The sequence below is a fragment of the Pongo abelii genome, chromosome 2, assembly GCF_028885655.2.
Source record: "Pongo abelii isolate AG06213 chromosome 2, NHGRI_mPonAbe1-v2.0_pri, whole genome shotgun sequence".
NCBI lineage: Eukaryota > Metazoa > Chordata > Mammalia > Primates > Hominidae > Pongo > Pongo abelii.
Genome location: NC_085928.1, coordinates 12,899,837 through 12,927,509, shown reverse-complemented (window position 1 = coordinate 12,927,509; position 27,673 = coordinate 12,899,837). Strand labels below are relative to the sequence as shown.

Genomic DNA, 27,673 nt, shown 5'->3' with positions numbered 1-27,673 from the left:
ACCACGCCTGGCTAACTTTTGTATTTTTAGTAGAGATGGAGTTTCTCCATTTTGGTCAGGCTGGTCTCGAACTTCCGACCTCAGGTGATCCACCTGTCTTGGCCTCCCAAAGTGCTGGGATTACAGGCATGAGCCACCATGCCCAGCTTAATGATATCTTAAAGATGATTTAATTTGTGTTCATTTAATCAATATCATGGCCTAGTTCAAAACAAATATTCATTGCAAGTGGCGGCATACACACTGTGTAGTGGTTAAGAGCACAGGTTTGACAGTCAGATTGACCTGGGTTCAAATTCTGACTGTCTCCTGTCATGAGCAAGTGTTTAACTTCTCTGAGCCTCAGTTTTATCATCTGTAGAAAGATAGAACAATGCCTAAATCCGGGCTTCAGTGAAATAATTCATATTAAATGCTAATCTCAGTGCAAGGCACATAGGATGTGCTCAGTAAGTGCTGGCTATTCTTATCTACTAACAATACTTAACAATAAGAATTCATTTGTTGAATGGACACGAATGAGTGAACATTGATTTTTCAAATGTAAAACTTTGTATTTATCTCACTGACATCTTTTCGGTAAAATCTGGATTTTGACCTTCCTGTTTTTAAAAATAATATGCTTTGGAAGGTATGCTTTTATCAGTTGTGTTTGTCAGAATAATTGTTTCCTTCTGTGACACTGTGTTGTGCAAATGTTTTTTATTTCTATTTAATCAGATACCTTGTCTTTGATGATGTCTACATAGTTAAAAAATCTCTCTTGCACAGCTGTTGTAAATAAATAATTCTTGTGTATATAAGGTATAAAATACAGCCTCAAGTTAATTTTTAAAATCCATGCTCTCAGGAATATTTATTCCATCATGATTTGATTATTATTATTTTATAGCACCTGGTTTGTCAACGATTAGGTTCTTATAATAGTTTAACTCTTTCTATTTGATCAATGCTTCAATGTTTTAGCCAATATTTGCTCAATTGCTCATCAATTCAAGTAGGCTTTACTGAGTGTTTGCTACATTATGTGTACTGTGTGGGAATATTGTGATGAGCACAGAGGTGAAAAGGCATAGTTTGCAAACAAAGGAATCTGACAATCTAGTGGCAAAGAAATGAGATTAATATTTATTTCCTTAAGACAGGCAAATAAACCTAAAGACAAATGTGTAAACAAATGTGATATAAATATGATGCGATATAAATATGAGATAATAGTTTATATTATTAATATGAATCAAACGTTATGGTTGCAGAGTGGAAGACATCAGAGAATCCTTCTCCAGAAGAGGTGAAAGTGGGTCTTAAAAGTCAGATGGATTTTAAATGATGTCTGTTAGAGTTTTCCAGATAGAGAAGGGGGAGGTGAAGCAATCGGAGGAGGCAGAACAGGGTGTATGAAGGCAGGAAGGAATAAACAACATGGTGTGTTTAGGACATCAGTTTGGGTGAAAGTGGAACATACAGTGCATGGATTGTCATGAGAAGAGCAGCCAGGAAGGTAGGTTATGGCTGGATTGCGAAGAACCTTGCATCGCACACACTATCTGAGACTTCACGTGGAAGGGGTTAAATTCCAGCAAGCGTTTTTAAGTAAGAGAGACATGATGAGAGTTTTATTTTAGAAAGCTCATTCAGTGGGCAGCATGAAGGAGAAATGGGATGGGGGAGAGTCTTGGAGACTTAGCAAGGGTCCAGGTACAAGATGATGAGGGTCTGCACCAAAGTAAAGGCAGCAGGGAGTGGGAGAGAGGGAATCGTCAGCAACACCTATGACATTTCTAAGACTAGGCAACTGGACAGTGACCACTTCCTTGATTAAACATTGCAGACTGTCCACGTCTCTCCTGAAAACCCAATGAGAAGACAGAAAAGGAATGAAACAGACATAAAGCCACAAACACGAAGAGAATGAGAGAGGAAATATAAAAACAAGTCCTGGAAGATGGAAAGGTAACAGTGGTGACAGACTGAGCAGAGCAGAGGAGAATGAACCCTAGGGCCTCCAGAGAGGGTGCTGACAGGGAGCAGCCCAGTTCATTCTGGCAGACCAGGTTCAGGACCAGGAAGCACCACATCCCATGCAGTGGTAAGGTATAGGGGGCTGGTGGGAGGTCTATATTTGTTGTACACCAAGATCCTTTTCTCTGCCTATGAAGCCAAGTAACAACCCTTCTGCTGCCCAATTCCCTCCCTAAGGGGGCTTTCCTTTGAAACAAGCCAGAGAGTGCCCAAACTTGGCAGAGCAGGCACAGCAAAGAGTGGGGAAATGGAACTTGAAGCCAGGGAATTAGATGAACATCTATACCCTAAACAGTGGAACCCCTCTCCAACTCACTCATCTCATCCTGTTCCCAGAATGCAAGTACCTATCTGTGTGTCCCTTGGGCAAGGGATTAAAGAACTCTCCTTTAGAGGAACACACTGAAAAGCCCAAGAGAAAAACCTCTAGATATTCACATTTGGGGATCCTCCAGTAAAAAGTCTAGCCCACTCCTCCTTATCCTATAGTAAGATGCCCCAACCAACAAGCCCTGCTAATGTACAAAGCTCTTCTAAACAGTTTTTTAGTACTTCACTTAAAAAAAAAAAAAAAAGAGAGAGAGAGAGACAGAGGCTCACCCTGTCACCAAGGCTGGAGTACAGTGGCATGAGGATGGCTCATTGTAGCCTCAACCTCCAAGGCTCAAGCAATCCTCCCACCTCAGCCTCCTGAGTAGCTAGAACTACAGGCATGTGCCATCACACTTGGCTCATTAAAAAAAATTTTTTTGTAGACACAGGGTCTCAGTATGTTACCTACGCTGGAGTGCAGTGATGCGATCACCACTCACTGCAGCTTCAACTTCCCAGGCTCAAGCTATCTTCCCACCTCAGCCTCCCAAGTAGCTGACATTACAGGCATGTGCCACTATACCCCACTAATTTTTAAATTTTTCGTAGTGGCTGGATGTCGCTATGATGTCCAGGCTGGTCTTGAACTCCTGGGCTCAAGCATTCCTCCTGTCTCAGCCTCCCAAAGTGCTGGATTACAGGTGTGAGCCACCGTATCCAGCCAGTCCTTCACTTTTAAGTACAAAAAGAAGTCAAAAGATCAATGGACATATTAGTAAAAGCCTCCAAGATTAAAAAAAAAAAAAAAAGAGAGAGACAGAGCCCAAACCAAAGAGAAAAGAATTAAAGAAAACAGGAACAGTGAAAGGAACAGAAAAACTTTTTAAAATTATTTTTACTTTTATTTTTAGAGACAGGGTCTTGCTCTGTCGCCCAGGCTGGAGTGTGGTGGAGTGATCATAGCTCATTGTAACTTCAAATTTCTGGGCTTAAGAGATCCCCCCACCTCAGCCTCTGGAGTAGCTGGGGCTACAGGCATATGCCACTATGCCCAGCTAACTTCCTTTTTAATTTTTGTAGATATGGGGTCTCACTATGTTGCCCAGGCTGATCTTGAACTCCTGGCCTCAGGTGATCCTCCTGCCCCAGCCTCCCAAAGTGCTGGGATTACAGCTATGAGCCACCATGTCCAGCCTCAGAAAAAAATTTTAAAGGAGGAAGATCAATAATAGTATCAGAGAGAGAATATAAGCCATTGTACCCATAGAACAAAAATAGATGATGTTCAAATTGGAAAAAAAAAAAAAGACAAGGACAAATTAGATTACAACCCAGAGGTCTTGGAAATTAAAAACTGGATAATTGTGGCATAGACTGATAGTTGCTACCTTATCTCTCCTTCTTTCTTAGGAAAAAAAGAAAAAAAAACATAATTTTATGTAAAGTAGAAATATGACCAGTTAAAAAACAATTTCTCAGCCTTCTTTGCAGTTTGTTGTAATCACATGACTAAATTCCAACCAAGGAAATATGAGAAGTTGGAATGGGACTTTTGAGGAAGCCTCCTCCAAATGACTCAATTTAGAGGCTCACCCTTTTGCCCTTTTTCCCTCCCCTTTTTCTAGTGCCTGGAATATAAATGTAATGGTGTGACCCCAGCAACCACATGTTGGATCACAGAACAATATACTAAGTGATAAAGGAGCATGGGTCACTCAGGACCATGGAGCTGCCATGGCAGCCATGGACTGCCCACCTCTGGATCCTTGTGTATGAGCTAGATGAAGTCACTATTATTTTGAAATTTTGTTATCCTCAGTCAAAACTAATCGTGACTGATACAACAACCAACACTTTAAAAAAATCATTAGAAGCCTTGGGAGAGAAAATCCATGAAATATCCCGAAAAAAACAACAAATAAATGAACAATAGGAAAGAGAAAAGAAAGAAAATTAGAGAACCATTTAAGAAGATACCAAATCGAGGTAAAGGGGGGAATGGAGGGATGGGGGTGGGGAATTATCAAAGAAAAACTATGTAAAAGCATAAATTTGGTAAGAAATCTCTTGTTTCCTGGATCTGACACAGAAGTGTGGTAACAAGAGGAATTCTAAGACAACAGCTTGGTAGCAGACCTAGCAAACAAACAATCTAAAGTGGAACAGAAGGATGGAGCCATAGGACAGAGGGGAAAAAAGAAAAATATATTTCTGAAGAATTGGAGCATTTTGAAAATAACACAAAAAGGCATTTGACAGATCTGCCAGAGCATTTAAAGAAAAATGATGACAGAAAACCAAGCAAAGAAAAAACTAAGGCAATTATTAATTCCAGGAAACAGCAAAAGTTGAGCAAAAAAGGAAATGTAATCATAGTGTAACATATGGCTCAGAACTGAGCAATATTTACTTAGTCATGATAACAAGAATACTAGCTTTTAATTTAATAAAAAACTGTGGGATAACTACTCTGGGGACATTAAGTAAGGAGAAGTCAGAGTGGCATATAAGAGTTAAATCCAGGCAGGATGTGGTGGCTCAGGCCTGTAATTTCAGCACTTTGGGAGGCTGAGGTGGGCAGATCACTTGAGATCAGGAGTTCAAGACCAGCCTGGCCAACATGATGAAACCCCATCTCTACTAAAAATACAAAAATTAGCTGGGTGTGGTGGTGGGTCCCTATAATCCCAGCTACTTGGGAGGCTGAGGCAGGAGAATCACTTGAACCTGGGAGTTGGAGGTTGCAGTGAGCTGAGATCGCACCAAATCCTCATTTACCATAAGAGGAACTCAAAAGATGATGTCAGAAACTGACATATCAAGAAGTAGCAACACAAATACATTATTTAGTGACAGATTAACAGAAGAAGCAAATTTTTGGTTCAAAGTGGGATATTCTGGGAATGGGACTGGAAATAGAGAAGGGTAAAAGGGGTGGTATAAAAGAGTAGGAACTACTGTTTCTGATTATGTGACTTGTAATATTATTTGGCTTATTAAATTGTACACTTATTACATTGATTAAAATAAAATAATTTTTAATTTTTAATTAAAATTTCCCAGAAATTTAGAGGCAAAGAAGGAAAAACAGGTTTCTGGGAGAACTTAAAACGCTAGGTTTTTGGGTTTTGTTTTTTTTGTTGTTGTTGTTTTGTTTTGAGATGGAGTCTCACTCTGTCACCCAGGCTGGAGCGCAGTGGCATGATCTTGGCTCACTGCAACCTCCACCTCCCAGGTTCAAGCAGATCTCCTGCCACTGCAACCTCCGCCTCCCGGGTTCAAGCAATTCTCCTGCCTCAGCCTCATGAGTAGCTGGGATTACAGGCACCAGCCTCCATGCCTGGCTAATTATTTGTATTTTTAGTAGAAACAGGGTTTCACCATGTTGGTCAGGCTGGGATTTGCAGACGTGAGCCACCACGCCCAGCCAAAACGCTATTTTTTAGATACCTCCTTCTATGTCCCTCATCTCCTCCTCTTTGCCCACACCTGTCTGTATATAACTCCAGGGAAAGCATAATGTAGAGGAAAGTACATGGGCCTCAAATACAGATAATACAATGCAGGGTGATGTCCAGCTGTGCAAAGAATCAGGTCAGAGTCTTCTCTGTGACCTCATGGGGACACAAGGTCTTATTTGTAAAAGGGAAAATGCTAATATACGTTATATTACACGAAGTAATAGATGTAAAGCACCTAGAATATGGTAGATCCTTGAAAATACGAGTTCTCACTTTCAGAATTTCTCATGCTCTATAAGCCTCTCTGTGAGTGTCTCTCTGTGTCTCTGTGTTTATAGATTTGAGAAAACAAAACTTGAGCCACCTTCTTTCCATCCCCTCTTGCCTGGTTTGGGAGGTTCTTCTTCCACAAAGAAAACATATTGCATCCTTAACAGGTAGTTTATCACAACACATTTCCACTTCTCTTGTAAGGAGAGATTGATTTTACTCACATTGGCTTTATACTTCAGTTCACTTTTGAGTGAAAAGAGACTGATACCCAATTACTAGCTGTGGCTCTTAGGTCTAATATACAGGAGTAGATAGAAATTTCTGTTTAAAATTAACTATCTATAACAGAGTACAATTACAAATAATTCAGCTGATACCTGAATATAATGTTTTAAAATACATATTGAACAAAATTAACAAGGATTTTAAACCCAGTTATAATTGGTTCACAATAACTGGGTAGGTAGGATAATCAGTGGTCATCCCCAAATAAGAGGCCCCAGTGTGATGCCAGAGTACTCACCTTCTCCACTGGACTCTGATTGGTTGCACAGCTCAGGAACAAGTTGCTCTCCATATGTTCCCTCAGGCTGAGTCCCTTCGCTCCTGGAAGTCTGCTTGTTCCAGCAGGACTCCTGCCCCTCCCAGGAGGCAGCAGGCAACCTGTCAGAGATCTCGACAGGAAAAGAAGGATGGGATCTGAGGTCCAAGAGGAAGCTATCTTGTAGGGTCTGCTTGGTGGCCTTCTTGCTTTTCCTCTTCTGACTTTCTGGGGTCCTGTTACCCTCTCCTTGCCTGGGGTGGCTACTCTCAAGCTTCCTGGTTAGCTGGAGGAGCTGATCCATGTCCTTGGTGAATTCCGGCAGCGTGCCCTCCAAGACTCTTTGGGCAGGTCCCTCAGAGCCATAGCTGGGAGCTTTCTCTAAGAGCAGGTGCTCAGAGCAGTGGAGGCCTTCCGGGCTCTCCCTGAGCACCAGCTCAGGCACCGGGGTCAGGCTGCAGGAACCCATGGACAGGGAGAAGTAAGAGTAGTCCACTGCGACGTATGTCAGCATGAAGTTGATGGTGACGATGGGGGCCAGAACGTTCACTTGACCCACAAGAACAAAGGCCATGGTCACCAAGCTGGTCAGGCAGATGGCAGCCACGGGTGTTTTGTTTAGCCCCTTCTGCAGCAACAAAAATAACATGCAGGACCATAAAATTTCAGATAGAACGCTTCAGAGATTTCAGAAGTTACAGGCTAGAAACACAACTCATAATGACTCAGCCACTTCTCCCCATGTGATTGTTCATCTACAAACTTGAGATAATAATATCCTATTCATGGGATTAGCTCATGCATTCGAAATGCTTCATACAGACTGACATGCAGTAAGCTCCACAGATACTAGTTGTATTAGCAACTTTTTTTTTTTTTTGAGACAGAGTCTGGCTCTGTTGCCCAGGCTGGACTGCAGTGGTGTGATCTCAGCTCATTGCAACCTCCGCCTCTTGGGCTTAAGCCATCCTCCCACCTCAGCATCCTGAATAGCTGGGACTACAGGTGCACACCACCATGCATGGCTAATTTTTGTATTTTTTGTAGAGACGTGGTTTTGCTATGCTGCCCAGGCCAGTCACAAACTCCTGGGCTCAAGCAATCTGCCCACCTTGGCCTCCCAGAGTGTTAGGATTACAGGCATGAGCCACTGCACCCAGCCATATGAATAACTATGAACATGGGGCATTATTATAGAACTTTGACTTCCCAAATATTTTCTCCTTTTGTCTTTCATTGGGTTTTAATACCAGCATGGAAAATCAAAGAAATGCAAAGTTGATTCTTCCCAGGGAGAGGCAGAATCCAGAAGACACAGCAGAATCACTGATGGCTGGAGGAGGGGAATTCTGACACTAAACATCTACAAATGCTCACGCACACACATTACACACACCTGTTATTAATGGAGGTGGGTATGGTGACCTTCAGGTGGACAGGAGTGGAAAAAAGGTGCTAGCTGCCTCTCCTGGGAGCTCTTCATCACAGTCACTGACATAGTTCTTGGGCCAAAAGCAACAGTCACTTCTCAGTCCCTGTCTTCTTTGACCCAGCTGGCTACTCTGTCCTCTTCGAAACACTTTCTTCATCTCACTTCTCCTAATTGGCCTCCCTCTTCACTGGCTGCTCCTTCTTGGTTTCTGTGGCTGGCTTTTCACGTCTCTGAACTCCACATTTAAAGCAGCCCCAGGATCTATCCTCAGATCTCTATCTGTACTCCCTCCCTTGGTGAGCTCAACTAGGCTCACGGCTTTGATTACCGGCATTATACTGACAACTTCCAAATTTGAATCTCCAGCCTAAAACATTCCCCTGAAACCCAGGCTTACATATCCAACTGCCTACTCAACATTTCCAGTGAATGTCTAATAGGATCTCAAACGGACTATGTCCAAAACCAAACTGCATTTTTGGAGGAAGGTAAAGGAAGAAATCAAGGATAAGTTGCAACGATGTGTTCCCTAAACCAGAGAGAGGCTGAAAATTGGAAGCGGGTGGGGAGGCCCTCTGTGGTACCCCAACAAGACAAAAATGAACTCTAGCTTGCAAGCCATATTAGTGGGAAATGGGATTCTCTGTTTATGTCTCTTTGGTCCTCCCCTGGACTTTAGGAATGTCTATTTTAATCATTCCAGCCATGTCTCAACTGAGCTGTCCTTTGTGTGTCAGTTAAGGTTGGTTCGTGATGGTTAACAGGAAGTGTAGAGGCCAGAGGTGTAGGAAATCATCAAACAGCAACCCCCAAGGGGCAGGTGAACCTCAAGGGCAGAGTTAGAGCTGCAAGGACCAGCTTGCCTCCTGACCAAAACACGCTTTCTTCTATGTTAAACCTGGAGGATCCTGAATTCATTTTTATTAAAGGATGGGGCACTGCATTTTCATGCTGCTCAGGGCCCAAGATGTTACTAGGACTGGTTAGCTAACCCAGTCCTAAAAGTGCTAAGGGGCTGGGTGGCTGTGACATTTAAGATGCTTCATCTACCTAGCCCTAACCTAAGCCAGCCAGAGGACAGGGCTGAAAGAAATGACCTCTGCATTATTTTCTGTGTCACCCCAAAGAAATTGACCAGAGGATCTGATCAGAAAAGCTTAACAAATTGATGGGCCAGCAGTGAGGTTAGCAGCAAAACATGTTTCAAAAAACAAACCAAAAAAAGAGGATTACTCACCCCTTGTCCCAGACAGGCAAGTGCAGGGATCACTTTCTCCTGGGCAATGCACTGCAGGATGCGGGGAGCTCCATAAAGTCCTCCCATACAGGAAGCCAGGGATGAGATGTATAAGCCCAAAAGGAACAGGAAGCCCACGAGGGATACCTGTGTGAGAAGCAGTTTCATTCGCCAGTGCCAGAACCTGCTCCTGTGCCTTTCTACTCCCCCAGCGCCCACCCACCTGCACCCCATGCTATCATCCACTGAGTCCTCTAGATCTGATCTCTGGGATACAGGTTCCACATCCCCAGCCTCACCCCCATTCATTCCATGGTTTCAGCTGAATCCACCACCACATTTCATATGGATTGCACAGTGGTCCTCAAATGAAGCGTCTGCCAGACTCAGCTGCAGGGCTTGCTAAACACAGACTTCTTGACCCCCTCCTCAGAGTTCCTGGTTCAGTAGGCTTCGGGTGGGGCCCAGAAATCTGGATTCCGCACGCGTTCCCAGAGACCACACTTTGAGAACAAACAAACTGGCCAACCACATTGCTCACTGGCCTCTTGCCTTTAAGCTCACCCTTAAAGATGAGTTTAAATCTTCAGATGATTCACTCTGAATCATCCCCTAAGCCTCTGTTCTCTAAACTCAAATCTGATCACAATGTCTCCGTTGCAGACATATCAAAATCTCCCCTTGTCCTGACATATAAGGCTCTTCATGGTCTGTGACCTCTTTAGCTCCACACCCTGCACACTGGGAGTCTGATCAGCATGATTTTTCTGTCTGTAGGAAGCCTCTGTCCACACGTCCTAATCTACTCATTGTCTGTTAAACTCCTAATTGTGCTACAAAACTCAGCACGAACCTCACCTCTACTGTGAGGCCATTCCCTCTTCCCTGACTACAGTAGTCGCTTCTCAGTGCTCCATAGCATCCCCAACATGACGTTAGGACAGCACCTATCATGTTGCCCCCTCCACTAATCTGGAGGCTTCATTTAAGCAGGACTTCTGTCTTGTTTACCCTAGAATTCTTGGTGCCCAACACAGAAATATAAATGACGAATGAATGAATGAGATCCATGACCCACAAGGCACCAACAAATAGAATAAGAGGGCACAGCTGTTCTTCTTGGTGTCAACTTGCAAAAGATCAGGGTCTAAGATGTTACTAGCCAACCCAGTGCTAAAAGTGCTAAGGGGCTAGGTGGCTGCATGACTGCTTGCCATGCGCAGCCAGGTCCCAAGCTGTCACTCATGAATTCACCCTCCTGGGCCAGACCTCATCTGTACCCATAGGGAATCATCTTTGTTTTCTTATTTGAGGTGCTCTTTCCATTCTACTTTACTTTAGGCACAATGGCCAGAACTGTACATTCCAAGTACTCATGTGTCCAATGCTTACAGATAGGTTAGAGTTAATATTCAGCTTTGTCACTTACACCCTTCTTGATGAAGGATCTCCTCGCCCCGTTTTTTACTTCCTTGCGTCAGCAAAGCACCGGATTCATGTCATCAAGCTACATTGAACACAAGCCACTGGCTAGACTTCTTTCCTGGCTCATAAATTATCACTGGAATAATTTGACTGACTGATGAATCAGTCAGGACAGTTGATTGGAAAAAAAAACTTTTCTTAAAAAAAGAATATATTTGTAGGACACTGGTGGTTTGTAGAATCATCAGGAGGCTAAAGGATGAGGCTCAGAAAAGGGCAAGACCAAGCCTGGAGGCATACCCAGCCTCTTCCCCAGGAACAGCTTGGCCAGGATGCTGCCAACACCCCTGCTGCCCTGTGGACGGATTCTCACCAGCTCTTTATCTTTACTTCATTGGTTACAATGGGAGTACGCAATGGCCTAGTGTAGGTCACGTGCCCTACCAGGGCTGCAAAGGGACAGGCAAGAGAGGTCTGGTCCATTGGGTTTCTATTACACACAATGGGGGTACTCTCTCCCTTCAAGACCATTGGTGGAATAACCCCCAAATGGTCAGGAAGGTCAGAGGCTTGATGAACAAGACTAAGGTCCACTACGGAGCCCACCTTGTCTTTAATTCAGTGTTGATTCCTTTCTTTATCATCTCATGCTTATCCCCAAAGAATCTCACCTGTCTCTTTTTTCAATATCACAGATTTCTTGGGTTTGTCCTGCCCACCCCACTCACCGTTTTATTACTACAGGAAATAAATGTCATCTAGTGTTTCCATCACTTTATGTGATCTGATGGCATTTTGTTACTTTCCATCCTGTGGGATAGTTAGTTATGCTCATGGCTTATCCTGCCGGCACCCTGAGCACCTCACAGGTAGAACTGTATCATGCATCCTGGCACCCTTCCCCCAGCACCTCATGCAGAATCTGACAAGCAGAGCTCAACAGCTGAATTCATGCAGCTTCATGACTTTGCTGTAATCGTGCCCTAGGTGACTTACAAAACTGTTAGATAAGCTGGATCCATTATCAATCCTCAGTCCATTCTGAGATGTGACCATTCATTGATAACCTTTATTTCCGTTTTCTCTACCAAATGCATCCTATGTTGACTGGTTTTTAAAAACCAGATTCTATGATGAAATTTTATCAAGAAAGAGCCTTTTGAAAATTTAAGTCAATAGTTCTCCACTCTGGCTAAACATAAGAATCACCCAGAAATTCTGATTTAATTAGTGTAGAGTGAGACACAGACGTGGCTGATTTTAAGAAAGCCCTCCAGGTGATTCTAATGTGCAGCCGATGTGGAGAACCCCTGGGCACAACACATTGTAGCCACTGCATTCTCCCCTCAAAAAATTCTTTGGGAGAGTCAGGCATGGCATCTCCTTGCAGAAATTTCACTGCTTCTTACCTAAAAGGTTATGTATATTTGAATTTTTACAACTCTTTTTCATTTAAAGCCTATTTACTCAGAGCAGGAATGAGAGGGAATGCCCCAGCCTGGCATCCTCCTAATGTTGGACTGACCTCAGGAACTGGGTTGAGCCTCTGGCACCATGAGTACACGACATGGTGGCTTCCGTCTTTAGCCAGCCTTCCCACAGACACACCCTGGGATTCCTCCAGAGCCCTAGGAGCTGGGGTCAGACAGGGCCAAGTACAGCAACCTATGTCCAGTTTGTCAATTGTGTAGAATGATCTGTTCACTTACCACTTAAAAAAAATATGAAACTATTATTCAGTCTATTTTCTGAATAATATATGAAATGTTGGTCTCCACATCTAGATAAATTATAAAAACTTCATTCCATCTGTCTCCTGCCTAAATCCTATCTCTTTCTGTCATTTGTCATCCATCCATCCATCCATCCATCCAGGAAGCATTTCCTGATGACAGGTTATGTTCCTGGCATGGTGCTAGGCAGAGCAAGGCTTATAGACATGCAGCTCTGCTCCCAGCCCTCACAGAACTTAATTGTTTTCTCTATTCATATCAGACTGAAAATTTGCTAAATGTGCCAGTGGAGGTGGAAGTGAGAATTTATTTGAGCAGAGGTGTGTCAACAGCTCTTTTTAAATAAACAGTGATTCTTTTCTGGCATACACCTGTTTGAGCCATCCCCCCACCCCCAAAGCTCTTTCCAAAATATTACATGGGGTGTGAGCTACCCTGATTTCTTTCTTCAGTAACTACTGATGAAAATAATTACTTCCATCTCTCTGCTTGAGCTTCGGTCATTGAGGGACTCCACTCATTAATTGGCTGCTCTCTTCTCTCGAAGGAGTGGATTTAAAGTCATTTGCAAGGGGCTTATTCTGTCTCATGTAATTGAGGTGACCCCTGACATCACTGGGGAGTGCACCCTAAAAACCTGTACAATCCCAAGTGTATTAATAAGGCCGAGTCTCAACAACGCTTTGGTTTTTTCCTCCCACATCTCATTTCCAGAGTCATGAGTTTCCTAACACTCTCCACGCTCCGTGAATTGATCAACATCTCAACTTTCAGTCAAGTTTTACCTCTCACTTGAGAGCCATTTTCCATAATGAGACCTAGTCTGCTTCCCTTCCTGAGAGGCAAGACTTTGTCCATGATGGAGGGCAGAGGACACTCAGGCTGACCCACTCCCAGGTGCTGAGTGGCCCACTAGGCTCACTCCCCAGTCACCAGCGCTGTCCCATCCCCATCTTCCCTGTACAGCTTGTGTCACGAGCTTCCAAGGTCCCTCTTGAATATGTGAAACCATGACTATTAAATCCAGGAATCAGAGTTTGCTCTGTGGGATTACCCAGTTTTAGGGGGGGTTTTGTATTTTTGAGACAGAGTTTCACACTGTTGCCCAGACTGGAGTGCAGTGGCACAATCTTGGTTCACTGCAACCTCCGCCTCCCAGGTTCTAGCGATTCTCTTGCCTCAGCCTCTCGAGTAGCTGGGACTACAGGCATGCACCACCACGCCTGGCTTATTTTTGTATTTTTTGGTAGAGATGGGGTTTCACTGTGTTGGCCAGGCTGGTCTTGAACTCCTGACCTCAAGTGATCTGGTCGCCACAGCCTCCCAAAGTGCTGGGATTACAGGCATGAGCCATCCAGATTCCCTAGTCTTAACAACAATACTTTTAGGATATTTTTCCTTCTTAGATTGCTCTTATTTTGCTAGTTAGCAAGCCCCAGGGCTCCTAAAGTATTTGGTCTTTTTTATTTGTAATAAACATCTGTTTCCTGGACTGTATACAAGTTTATTCTGAAACATTTAATCTATTTAATTTCACCCCAACTAACAGTGTTTATACAATTCCTTTTCTAACTAAATAATACTGAGATTGACTGTTCTGGCTTTTTAATTAAATACAGTGGATTTGTGGGGAGAAAGTGTGTTCCTAAAATAAATGTCTTGATCTGTAAGGGTATGCCCATAAGGAGTGTGGAAGGGAGTTAAAATTTAATTAGCACCTGCTATGTGCCAGGTAAAATGTATTATAATTAGCACCTACTACGTGCTTTCATGGGTTATCTCAGAGCCACCACCGTATACAATACTTTTAAGAACGCACATACACCTGAGAGCTGGGAGAAAGTTCCTCTGTGGTGGGGATAAAAAGTAAAAAGACGTGGCCGGGCGCAGTGGCTCATCCGTGTAATCCCAGCACTTTGGGAGACTGAGGCGGGTGGATCACCTGAGGTCAGGAGTTCGAGACCAGCCTGGCTAACATGGTGAAACCCCGTTTCTACTAAAAATACAAAAAATTAGCCAGGCGTGGTGGCATGTACCTGTAATCCCAGCTACTTGGGGGGGCTGAAGCAGGAGAATCACTTGAACCTGGGAGGTGGAGGTTGCAGTGAGCCGAGATCATGCCATTGCACTCCAGCTTGGGCAATAAGAGCGAAACTCCGTATCAAAAAAAAAGTAAAAAGACGCTCCTTAGAGAAACTGTGAGTTGAGAAGCCAAATAATTAGAAATAAATCAGAGAAGCTGTAGGAAACCCAGAAAGAAACAGATTAACTGACCAGCTGCAGATCAGTAGAAAGGAATCCAGGGCAGCCTGCAGCCATTGAAGATAATTGTTCTGGCAGAAAGCCCCCAAGAGAAAGAGAGAGGAGTGCACTGGGGAGCTGTGTGTGAATGAGCGCCAAGGAGAGTATGTCAGAGACCCACCCTGTCTCAGTGTCCAGAGGTGATGCGTGGGGCACACATACAGAAGAGGCCTTTTTTCAGGCCCAGGAAAGCTCAGAGATGTGCTGGCTCAGAACCGAAGCCACCAGTAAGAGAGGAAGCTGAGGTGAACAGGTTATTAGGGTGGCCAGTTGTGTCAAGTGACCAAAGTAAAGAGACTCTGCCCTTGCACCTCCCAACCAGTGTAGGTTGCACCCTCCCATTCTCCAGGTACTGCCAGTAAAAACATCTGTGGCCCAATCTACTGCCTGAGCACGGTACCTGCTACTGCAGCGGAGTCAGTCCCAAGAAGCGACACCAGTGAGCAGGAAAGCAGAAAAGGTGTGGGAGGAAACTCCTGTGTGGTCCCCTTTGGGGGGTGGGTAGTGGGAACCAGAAGACCCAGGTGCTGCTATTTTGAAGTCATCAGGGTCGGTTCCATCACTGCTTACTGACTTGCTGCACCTGCCCATTTCTACTGAGAACCAAGAGCAGTAGCTTTGTTCCTTTATAGGCTTTACAATCGTCTCTTCCAGGGAACGGTCTCTTGTCCTCTCCGAAAATTAAATCTCCACCTTTCATCCCAGTGTGTGCATAATTACATTCCCTAGTGTCATTGCTGAGCCTGATGCAGCAGGTGCCCCCAGCTGGCTAAGTGCTTGCCTACCTGCTCACTTTCGGGACAGGTGGCATTCCAAAGGAGGCTCCCCCGGTTTGTGTGCCTATTATTAGGTGTGGATTTCCACCCACAAAGGCTCTCACGTGCTGTCTCTGGGCTGTTTTTACCCTACTGCTGTTTGTGGTCTTCCTTAGATACAAAGCTGCCGGCCCTCCCATATACCTACTCTGATCATTCCCTTGAAAAGCAGGGGAAGGAGAGGAGGGAGGAGAGCTGCGGCCCAGGGGATAATCAGATCAGAGTCTCTAAAGGGTGGAAGGACATCTGTGAAGGAAAGCACGAGAAAGGAACTTTAGAAGCAGGCAGAGCTGGTCGGCCACTGGCAAGCTGCAGACGAGCAGGAAGCATTTCCCTCGGTCAAACCAGCCTCACCCAGGCTGCTCCCTGAGGCCTTCAATTCCTGTAATGCAGCCAAGCTTTTCATTCCACAACTAGAGAACAGGCCCTTGGGAGTGAAACTTCAGACGGAAGCATGCATGTAGATACAAATGACGGCTATAGATTCCTGCCCTGAGAGCAAACCTTGCCACCTGGGGGTCTGTGACCTTGGGTATTGGAAGGTGGGTATCAGTTCTCTCACTAACTGAACTTTACTGCCTTCCAAAAAACCTGCTTTTATACTAAGGGCAAGACCCTTGAAAACAAATAATCACCTTTGCTTGGGTGCCTACAAGCCTTAAAAAGAAACCCGTGCTAATGTGAAAACCAAGTTCAAACATATCTCTCAAAAGAAAATTCAGAGTTTCCTGCCCCAGGTTGCCCCAGGCACTGGCCCTCCATGAAGATCGGCAGGGCTGCTTTGCAAAGCCTCACACCAAGAGAAAATCGTACTCTATCCTAAAATACAGGGGCTCATGCCTGTAATCCCAGCACTTTGGAAGGCTGAGGAGGGAGGATCACTTAAAGCCAGGAGTTCGAGACCAGCCTGGGCAACATGGCGAAACCCTGTCTCTACAAAAAATTGAAAAAAAAAAAAATTAGCTGGGTGTGGTGGTGCATGTCTGTAGTCCTGGCTACTTGGGAGGTTGAGGTGGGAGAATCACTTGAGCCCTGGAAGTTGAGGCTGTAATGAGCCATGTTCACGTCACTGTACTCTAGCCTGGGTGACAGAATGAGACCCTGTCTTTAAAAAGTTAAAATTAAAATATTAAATTTTAAAATACATAAAATATAAGCAGCGATACGCAGAAGTTAACAGAAAAACTCCCTAACCAACTACGTTTCTCTGAAAAATGATGGGAATCTCAGGGTCTACTTTTTCTCCAAGAACTTAAAGGAGGGTAGGAGTTTTTGGGGATTTCCAGAAAAATATCTGGAAATCTTATTCATGTGGATTCATTCTAGGATGCCAAATAAATGTCCTTGATGTCACAGGACCTCCAGCCAATGCCAGGAATTCATTAATCTTCTCCTGGCAGGGTGCGGACTCTAGAAACAAAGATGTTGCAGACAAATCAACCCGGAATGTCTGAGATTCTCAGGAAAGCCAAAGGGGTCAAGGACCTCAGGGACAAGGAGGGCCTCGGCCCTCACCCTGGCTCTGGGCTTCCTCCCGCTCCCTCCACCTCTGCCTGTCCAGCCTCCTTCTCCACTTGCCACTTCTGAGCAGCACATTCGATTCATCGTGGAAGGTGAAACTATTAGCAAAAGTGAGGCGCTTGCTTAACTGGGAATTTGGGGTGAGCAGATTCTTCTGTTTCTGTCCTGATTTTCGACAGGAAGAGATGTCCCCATTATCTAGCCCCTCATATTCGTGAATCTCTCTGAGCATCGTTATCTGTTTCTAGAAATCCCTAAGCAGAATCTGTACCTTTTCCATCATCTCTCTTCCCCACCACAACCCAACACTTCATTCCTGGGCTACAGACTATATGGACGCTGGGCGTGGTGGCTCACGCCTGTAATCCCAGCACTTTGGGAAGCCAAGGCGGGAGGATCACTTGAGGCCAGGAGTTTAAGACCAGCCTGCACAACATGGTGAGACCTCATCTCTACCAAAAAATTAAAAATAAATTATCCCAGCATGATGGCATGCCCCTGTAGTCCCAGCTACCTGGCGGTCTGAGACAGGAGAATTGCTTGAGCCTGGAAGGTTGAGGCTACAGTGGGCTGAGATTGCAACACTGCACTCCAGCCTGGGCAACAGAGTAAGACCCTGTCTCAAAACATAAATTAATTAAATTTTAAAAAGACTATATGGATTCCCAGACAGTACTGCAAGGGGAAGGTGGCCATTTGTTGGTGAGAACAAATAAATGACTCCGGAAGACTGAGCCCTCAGAGTAGCGCAGGCCTCACTCACCTTTTCCGCTATCAGGAAGTCATAGCGAAGGGCCTCTCGAGTGCAGATGGCGCCCAGGAGGAAGACGAAGACAATGTACAGAAACCACCTGCAAAACCCAAGAGCAGAACAGAGCTGCCCCCCACTCACCTCACCCAGCCCCATCCAATCCCCCCACTCAACCTTCTGTTTCCAAAGGGAACTTATATCAGAATGAGAGAAAGGCCAGTCTTGAGGCTTCCCTAGCTGGCTTGGGAGGACACTTTTTGTACTATTTCTCTTCTGGCATATTTCTTACCAAAAAAGGGGTACCATTGTTTTGTTTCTTTCTTTAATTTTAAATGTATATAAAAATATGGAATGCTTCACAAATTTGTATGTCATCCTTGCACATGGGCCATGCTAATCTCTGTATTGTTTTAATTTTAGTATATGTACTGCTGAAGTGAGCACTGTTTTTTCTCTTTCTTATATTAAAAAAGAAAAACATACAAAGGGCATTTCGAGTAGGGAAGTGGGAGGCCCAGTTGCCTCTAGGTTGCCAGGATTCAGGCCAGGGTTGCCCCACAGCCTCACACCCCAGCCTCCTCCAGCAAAAGAACAAGCTGATGATCCTTCGGGCCTCTAAGTCCTGCTGGTCTGTTATCTTTGGATCAGATAATAAAGAGGGAAACTAAAGTCAAAAGGCAGAGAGCAGAGGCCTGGCTCTATCCCCAAGATGCCCTGTAACCTTGAGCAAGACCCAGCTTCCTGTGGTGTCCTCATTCCCATCTGGGTAGTGAGAGGATGGGCCAAGGGTTCCCCCTGGAACCTCCCAGCTGGGACCAGAAACAAGACAGGGTCCTCATTCAGAAGCCTCTTTCTTTTATTTCCTTCCCAACACTCAACTCTATCTCTGTTGTCTTCATTTTCTTCCCAATGTTATTGCCCTGTTTTGCACAAAATACCCTGATGCTGTATGCCAGGCTGATAGCAATGGTTTCACTGCAATAAGCTAAGAGCAAATTCAGTGTTTGTGAAACAGATACATTAATATTTTCTAAATACTGTGGTTAGAATAACACAGGCCCTTTTAGCTTCCCAAGTCATTGCTTCTGGTCTCTGATCTCATTGCCTCTTCACACCCACCCAATGAAGGGCAGAGAAGCTTCTTCCTGTGGTACAGAGAGAAACAACATTCTAAAAGGTCAGATATAGACCCAAGGTTACCCAGCCTGCTAGTGTGGGTTGCACAGTGTGAACTAAAATCCCAGAGGCCTGATGGCCTGGGGGAGCTGGAGGGGAGGCTCAGTGGGGGAAGAAGAGCTGGGTGCTGAGCTTCCACTGTGTGCCTTCTCTCTCCCCCGCAGTCTATGAAGCACATACAGTGTCATTATCCCCATTTCAAAGGAAAGGAAATGGAGGCTCAGAGAACTCAGTAAATTGTCCAGAGTCATGCAGCCAATCAGCGGCAGAGCTGAGATGCAGCCCGAATTCGTCTGATTGCAAAACTCTTCATCTTTATGCTCCCTCCAGTGATCCTGGAAACTCGGTGGTTAAAAAAATCCCCAAGTTCAAAATGGGGGTGGGGGAGGGACGGGGGCGGGAGGCCGAGGAAAGGAAAGAAAGGATTCGATGTGTGATCTGGGTCCTGACACTCCTCCTCGGCAGCATTCCCAGGCAGGGCGCATGAAAGGCCAGTGTCTGAACCCACCAGACGTGAATTTTCCAGCCCACCGAGTGTTAAAAGAAGGATCGGAATATGAAATAGATTGGTCACAGTCGGGGCACTCTCAGAACAAAAGGGGCAATCCCTCTTCTGCCTGGGGTTTTCTCTCCCACTCTCTAGCTCAGACTGATTGCCATGAGGGGAACTTACGAGATGCCAACAGCTGCCAGGGAGCCCAGGGGAATGCTGGCGGCAGGCTCCCTGAGGTCGCCCCCCATGTTGAAGCCGGCCATGACTCCTGAAAGACACCCAGATGGGGAATGAGTTGAGCAGCCTCCTCCACGCATCGCCTTCCCCAGGGCTGCCCCTTCCTCTCCTCCGGGACCCTCTCCTGGAAGCTGTCCCACGGCAAGCCCTCCAGCTGCAGCTCTGCGCACAGGCTGCTTTTCAATCTCCCCTGGCAACTAGGGAGGCATCCCTGTGGCGTGAAAGGGACCTTTGTGGGTTGGAGGAGGCTCGGGAGGAAAGCCCTCCCAGCTCCAAAAGCATCCTACCGCTCAGCGCAAAGCAACCAGGGGGAGGAAAGCGGCTTGCAAGGCACACAGAGGTCCTGCGCTGCGCGCTGAGCTGGGACAATGCCCTGGAGAGGCTCAGCATTACAAAGGTCTGGCAGCCTCCTGCTCAGCGGCTTTCCCTGCCTCTGCTGCCTGCTGATTCCATGGGAGCTTCCTGTGTCCTTGGGGTCAGGTACCACCCTCCAAGCCCCTGAGCTACCAAAGGGCTTGAAGTAAACTCCAAAAAAACCAATCCTGATGCCACTGACATGGAGTCACAAGCTCCTTTTCATCATCACCTCTCTTCTGCAAGAACACTAATGAAAATGAATTAATCCATGAGGGACCCACAGCACAGTGCTGCATGGTGAGGTGGGGATGTTGCCTCTTCCCATACAAACAAATATATGAAAGCAACAAGACAGGGTGTTCTGAACACCGGATGAGGATCCAGCCCACAAGTGCCATAACAACTCAGTGTGATGGGCTGCCCTGGTCAGGAAAGCCCCATGGAGGGGGTGTATCTTGAATGTGACCTTGAAAGAGGGATTTGAATGGGCTTAGGGATGGGAATGAATCTAACTCCATGATTTGTGAACACTTTCAACCTGCCTGGGCCTGTGTCAAGTGTTTTACATGCATTTTTTTATCCTGTTTAATTCTTTTAACAACCTCATCAGAAAAGTAGAATTATTTCCTCATATTATAGAAAAGTGTTCAAAGAGGTTAATTAAAACAGCCTAAGGTCACACATTTAATAAGTGGCAAAGCTAAGATTCAACCCTGGTCTGTCTGACTCTGAAAATTATGCTCTTAATGCCTCTGCTATAATGCTTCACAGAATCCAAGCGAAGTGCAGCGAAGTGACAGTTTGGAACAAGAAAGTGAAAGTAGGGGGGTGTATTTCAGAGAGAACCCTGAATGCTGGCCTGCGGATGGGGTGCATATACTGTCACCCAGCAACTCCACTGTGAGGACTTTACCCATTATAGGTAGTTAAGGCTATGAGGGAAGATTTAGCCCAGTGTGTTTATAAACGCTTGTTTAGAATAGTGGAAATTAGAAACAACCTCATGTCTAAAAATAGAGGGTTGGTTAAATAAGTGATGATATAGCTTTCAATAAATACTAGGTCTCAGAATATTGTAAGGGATATGTTGTGACACGGAAAGATGTTTAGAAGCTTTTGCTTAGTTTTAAGAAGCATATTAGAAAACAGAACACATGGTATGATCCCATTATCATAAAAATATATAGAAAAAGGAACTGGAACATGTTTTAAAACATTAACAATGTTATTTCTGGGTGATAAAAGAACAGGTCATTTTTATTTGACTGTTTATATTTTCTCAATTTTCTACAATGATCATTTTGAAACGTGAAAACTTCTAAGGTTTTGTTGTTGTTGTGTTTGTTTTTGTTTTTAACGGCCTGTTAGGCACATTTTCTTTCCTCTCATTCCCTCCTCTCCAAGATCCTATTAAAAGCATAGTAAAGGAGAAAAGTAGATAAATTCCCATAAGCAAAGAGAAGTTGGGAGGGGGACCCTAAATAGATGAAAGGTTCCCATGAATGTCTGGAACATAGAACATAGAAAATGGAGAAAATAATACAGAGGAAAAGAGAAGGAAAGAAAGCCCCAGAATGCTTCTCTACAAGATCTCAATACACTGAGGAAAACAAGGGCTGGACGTTTGCACCCCAAATGAAGCCCTGCTCAAGAATCAACAGCACTCACAAACTTGTCATCAAGGTAGGGCCCCAGTAGGGAGACAGACCTAAACACGCGACAGCCGGGGAAATCCATACCCGCAACCAAGGTCACCCAATGTGTGATGAAAACCAGCAACAAATAAACAAATACATGCATAATAGAAACAGAACAACCCAGGCTGGAAGAAACATATAAATCAGGATACAGAGAGAATTTGGAAGAAAACACTAATTAGTAGCTCCAGATACATCCAAGAAGAATATTCTATCTATAAAACAAGGTGCTTTGAAAAAAAATCCAAGAACAAGAAAGAACTTTTGGAAATTAAAAATATGATCATTAAAATTAAAAATGCAATAGATTTAAGGGCCAGGTGTGGTGGTTCATGCCTGTAATCCCAGCGCTTTGGGAGGCCAAGGCAGAAGGATCACTTGAGGCTGGGTGTAATGGCTCACACCTGTAATCCCAGCATTTTGGGAGGCCGAGGCAGGCAGATCATCTGAGGTCAGGAGTTCGAGACCAGCCTGACCTTCATGGTGAAACTCCGTCTCTACTAAAAATGCAAAAAGTAGCCAGGTGTGGTGGTGCACACCTGTAATCCCAGCTACTTGGGAGGCTGTGGTGGGAGGATCACTTGAGCCCAGGAGGTAGAAGTTGCCGTGAGCGGAGATCATGCCACTCACTCCAACCTGGGTGACAGAGATCCATCTCAGGAAAAAAAAATAATTAAAAAAAAAGAAGGATCCCTTCAGGCCACAAGTTTGAGACCAGCTTGGACAACACAGCATCTCTTCATAAAATAAAAAAGTTATCCAGGCATGGTGGTACACACATCCCAGCTACTCAGGAGGCTAAGGCAGAAGGCTCTTGAACTCCTTGAGCCCAGGAGTTCAAGGCTGTGGTGAGCTATGATCACACCACTGTACTCCAGCCAGGACAACAGAGTGAGACCCTGTCTCTAAAACAAACAAACAAAAAGATTTGAAAGATAAAGTTAAGTAAATATCCCAGTATTTAAGACAGAAAGATAAAGAGATAGAAAATATAGGTGAAATAGAGGAGAAATTTTGGAGTTTCAACAACCAACTAACAGGATATCTAAAAAGAGAGAACAGAGAAACAAAAGAAAATAACCAGATAGATAAAAAAAATAAATTCCCCCTAACTGAAGACACAAGTAGTCAGATTGAAATATCGCACCAAGTATCCGGCACAAAAAAATGAAAAAAAAAACTACACCTAAATGCATCATTGTGCTATTTCAGGAGAAATCCTAAATGCTTCTGAAGATTAAAACATTTGCAGAGCAACAAAAATTAGACTGGCATCAGACTTCTCATCAGCAACACTGAACATTAGAAAACAATGGAGCACTGATTTTAAAATTCTGAGGGAAAATTATTTTGAAACTATAATTTTAGCTAGATTACCAATTGAGTAGTTAAACAGACAAGAGTTCAGAAAATTTGCTTCCCCCATAGTGTTTCTAAGGAAGATACTAAAGTATGTATTCCAGCAAAATGAGGACGTAAACCATGAAGGAGGAAAACATGAGATTCAGAAATCAGTGGTGATAACTGAGGAATGGAGTGAAGTTCCAGAATAAGGGTTGTACAGCAGAGAAACCACCAGGGATTAAAGCAAAAAATGGAGGCTCCTGGATGGATGCCTCTGGAGAGGAAATGCTTTCAGCACAATGGGCAATATAATTAAACTGAATGATTTTAAGGATATACTGACTCACATTTTGGCAACAACATAAGAGTTATTGAAACTCCAGGAAAACTGAACAAGAAAGTTAAGGTTTACAAATAGCTAGAAGGGGGATATTGAATGTCTCCTACACAAAGAAATGGTAAATATTTGAGATGATGGATATGCTAATTGCTCTGATCTGATCACTACACATTATATGCATCACTACATATCCCAAAAATATGTGCCATTATGTGTCAATTTTAAAATTTTTAATTTAAATTTAAAAATTTAAAATTTTAAATAAAAATTTAAAAATTTAAATTTAAATTTAAAAAATAAAATTTTAATTTAAAAAAATAAAAATAAAAAAATATTTTTTATTTTAATTAAAAAAATAAAATGAAAAATAAAAAAATAAAAATTTAATTTAAAAATTAAAAAAAGAAAGTTAAGGTCTAAATATGAAGCAAATCAAAATGTGACATGACTTTCAACAACTAATAAAATGTTAGAAAAATTTTCCCATTTGACCATGGTATAGGAACTTTCTCTTCTAAATGACACAAGGACTATATGAGAATCACAGTGAAGAAACTGAAATTCTAGCCCACCACTTTGCTCTTCAGTGAGCAACAGTTGCGTAGTCATAATCGTGTATTTGCTTATTGTTCTTTAACTTCTAAAATTGGCCCATAGAGCACAGAGGACGTAACTATTGATATGGTTTAGATCTGTGTCCCCGCTCAAATCTCATGTTCGTTGGAATTCCCAGTGCTGGAGATGGGGCCTGGTGGGAGGTGATGGGATCTTGAGGGTGAATCCTTCATGAATGGTTTAGCACCTTTAGCACCATCCCTTTTGTGCTGTTCCTGTGACTCACAAGATCTGCTTGTTTAAAAGTGTGTGGCACCTCCCCCTCTCTCTCTGGGTCCTGCTCTTGCCATGTGAAGACACCTGCTCCCCCTTCGCCTTCTGCCATGAGTAAAAGCTCCCCGAGTCCTTCCTAGAAGCAGATGCTGCCATACTTCCTGTACAGCTTGCAGAACCATGAGCCAATTAAACCTCCTCTTTATACGTTATCCAGTCTCAGGCATTTCTTTACAGCAGTGCCAGAATGAACTAATGCAACTATAGTTATGAAACAGAATATGAACATTATTTATCTTGACAAGGTAAAAGAAGGCTATAGCTAACTGATATTCGGAAGTGAAAAGAGGAAAGAGAAGGAGAGGGAAGAGAAAAAGCACTAATATTTTCATCATAGTAATGTAGAAAACAAAAATATGTAAGTCCCATGTTCATTCACCAGGCCTGACTTGAATGTTACAAGCTTCAATTAGTTTAATAAGCAAATTTAAAAGGTAATCTAAGCCATGCCTTTTGAGCTACCCGTTAAATGTGGTAGGTAGCTATGGAAAAAAACTAGCCAATATTTATATAGCAGTTGCAATAAATTTTAAGTTAATTATTTTGTATCTTGTTATAAAGTTGAGTTTCTAAGTGTTTGCTAAGCAGACCAAAGAAATGTCAAATAATATGAAGCAGTTTGTTTTCATAGTTCCAAAGATAGTTGACTTGTAACCTTAAGGCAAAAAATATTTTTAATAAGTGTGTGTGTGTTTGTGTGTATGTGCGCATGTGTATGCGAGAGAAAAACTGTCTGTTCAGTTAAAGTTGTAAACTACATTTTTCATGGGATTTTGCCCACTTGCCTGCTAATAACCAACTTGCTATCTATAGCTTTCCTGATAATGCTCTAAAAACCTAAGTACAAAAGGATTATGTAGATTCCCTTAAAATTAGGGCAATAACTAAAGCATTCCTTATAAAAATAAAGATACACATAAAATAAATAGAATTCTAATAACATTAATCTTAAAACACAACACAGAATCTCAATTTCCCACGCCAACAGCAAGAACTGAAGGGATGCAACCTAAAACAGAATAGCCGAGATTTAAGTATATTCTTTAAAATTATCAATGTAATCATCAAAATAACTAAAAATAAAAATATAACTATCAAACATTGGAGGGTGAATAAGGCAGCATGTAAGAAAGCTAACTCTCATATTTCCTAGCATGAAGTCAACACATGATGTCTGTTTTTGATTAACCAAATTATAGGTATACATATGTTGCTTGGTTATACACAGCTCTCAAAGTACTAAAAATGATTAAAGTGGTTGTCCCTCCAGAGGAGTATTGGGGATAGTGAAAGGTGGGGTGGGAGACTATTGCTTTGTATTTCAAGCCCCTGTACTGTTTTATTTTGTATCATGTACAGGTCTTATTTGGATCAAAAAAAAAAAGGAATGCCCAGGACCTGCTGTATTCATCTGTTCTCTCCCTGCTAATAAAGACATACCCGAGACTGGGTAATTTATAAAGGAAAGAGCTTTAATTGACTCACAGTTCCACATGGCTGAGGAGGCATCACAAATCATGGCAGAAGGGGAAGGAGAAGCAAAGTCACATCTTGCATGGCAGCAGGCAAGAGAGAGGAGAGCTTGTGTAGGGGAACTCCCATTTATAAAACCATCAGATCTCGTGAGACTTATTCACTGCCATGGGAACAGCACAGGAAAGAGACTCACCCTCATGATTCAATTCCCTCCCACCAGGTCCCTCCCACGACACGTGGGAATTGTTACAATTCAAGGTGAGATTTGGGTGGGGACACAGAGCCAAACCATATCATGACATAGCGCTCTTTATTCCTCGCCACTGTTGTACCTCCTACAGTTTGTCAGGTCATTTTGTACACCTTCCTTCAGATCATTTATACAGAAGTTAGCCCATGAAGACCCCTGAGAACGCCACAGCAATATATGCTTCTGTGGAGGAAAGTGACTGATTCATCCTAATTGCTTCCTGCTTCCAAACACTTACTGTCTCCATAACAAACCCCCTTTCCTCCTCCCCCAGGTTCTGTGAGGGCTGCCTGATGTGCAGTACATTAGGATGCTGGTCAGTGGGAGGAGAAAGGACTGACCGTGACACAGGAATGAGCCAGGCCCAGATATGGCCAGAAAGTTGGCTTTTGAGACAAAACAGAGAAGCCAGAAAGTAGATCGTATCACAGACACAAAGAGCCAGAGACGAGATGCAGGCAACTCGGACTGCAGACAAGAAGTCTCATGAGTGATTCCTGCTGGGGCAATGTGGGTGGTTCCCATGGCAAAGTGTACATTTGTTTTTTTTGTTTGTTTGGATTTTTTTTTTTGAGATGGAGTCTCCCTCTGTCACCCAAGCTGGAGTGCAATGGTGCGATCTTGGCTCACCGCAACCTCCACCTGCCGGGTTCAAGTGATTCTCTTGCCTCAGCCTCCCAAGTAGTTGGGATTATAGGCACCTGCCACCATGTCTGGCTAATTTTTGTATTTTTAGTAGAGACGGGGTTTCACCATGTTGGCCAGGCTGGTCTTGAACTCCTGACCTCAGGTGATCTGATTGCCTTGGCCTCCAAAGTGCTGGGATTACAGGCATGAGCCACTGTGCCTGACCTGCACATTTGTTATAGGGGCTCACACACTGTGGCTGTCATTTCCAAAATTCGACCTCTGTGTTACCACACGACTCTTGGGCAATGTTCCCTAGCTTCGGTGAATTCGAAATGTCTCATTCACTAGTTAGAGCTAGAAAAATTATTTTGACTTAGCATTTTTTTCCCCATCTTTGTTAAGTGTTACAGAAATTCTCTAGATTGCTTTCCTTTTGCACCCAGTGCAATTTGAAAACACTATCGTTAAGGTTAGAGTTACATTTAGGGTTGGCGTAATAGAACAAATACTATTTCCCAGAGCATTAGTGCCCAGGTGTTTTACAAATATTACATTTTTTAAAAAGTTCCATAATTGACAATAAGGTTGGGAAAACCTTAATTAGAGAGGTTTTCAGTGCTGGGCTATTGTAGTGCCTATAATATGCTAATATTCATTGTCCAGCTCTAAGAAGAGAAATACAGCACACAGTGTTTCGCAAAACTTATTTGGCATTGAACCCTTTTTTTTAAAGAAATGAAACACTTTCTTCATTATTAAAGTTCCACAGAGCACACTTCGGGAAACACTCAGTGCCCATTTTATAATTACTATTTGGTCTTGACACTTTTCTTGGCGGGCTTCCAAAAATTGTTTAAATTTGGCTATTTAGGACTGGATGCAGTGGCTCACGCCTGTAATCCCAGCACTTTGGGAGGCTAAGGTGGGTGGATCACCTGAGGTCAGGAGGTCGAGACCAGCC

At 43.6% G+C, this 27,673-nt stretch overlaps 1 protein-coding gene and 1 non-coding gene across 2 annotated transcripts in view; both read right to left on the bottom strand.

The window, feature by feature from the left end:
• The window catches only part of SLC12A8 (solute carrier family 12 member 8), a 134,409-nt gene that overhangs the window by 19,988 nt on the left and 86,748 nt on the right, over positions 1-27,673 (bottom strand). Inside the window, exons 7-9 of the mRNA XM_054551353.2 lie at positions 19,674-19,761; positions 17,837-17,924; positions 6,592-7,237 (exon numbers count right to left, since the gene is read on the bottom strand). Coding sequence (XP_054407328.2) covers positions 6,592-7,237; positions 17,837-17,924; positions 19,674-19,761 — 822 coding nt within the window. The remainder of the gene's footprint in view (positions 1-6,591; positions 7,238-17,836; positions 17,925-19,673; positions 19,762-27,673) is intronic.
• LOC112132806 (U6 spliceosomal RNA) lies at positions 18,165-18,268 on the bottom strand. The gene has a single exon (XR_002914527.1). It is a non-coding gene; the product is annotated as a U6 spliceosomal RNA (small nuclear RNA).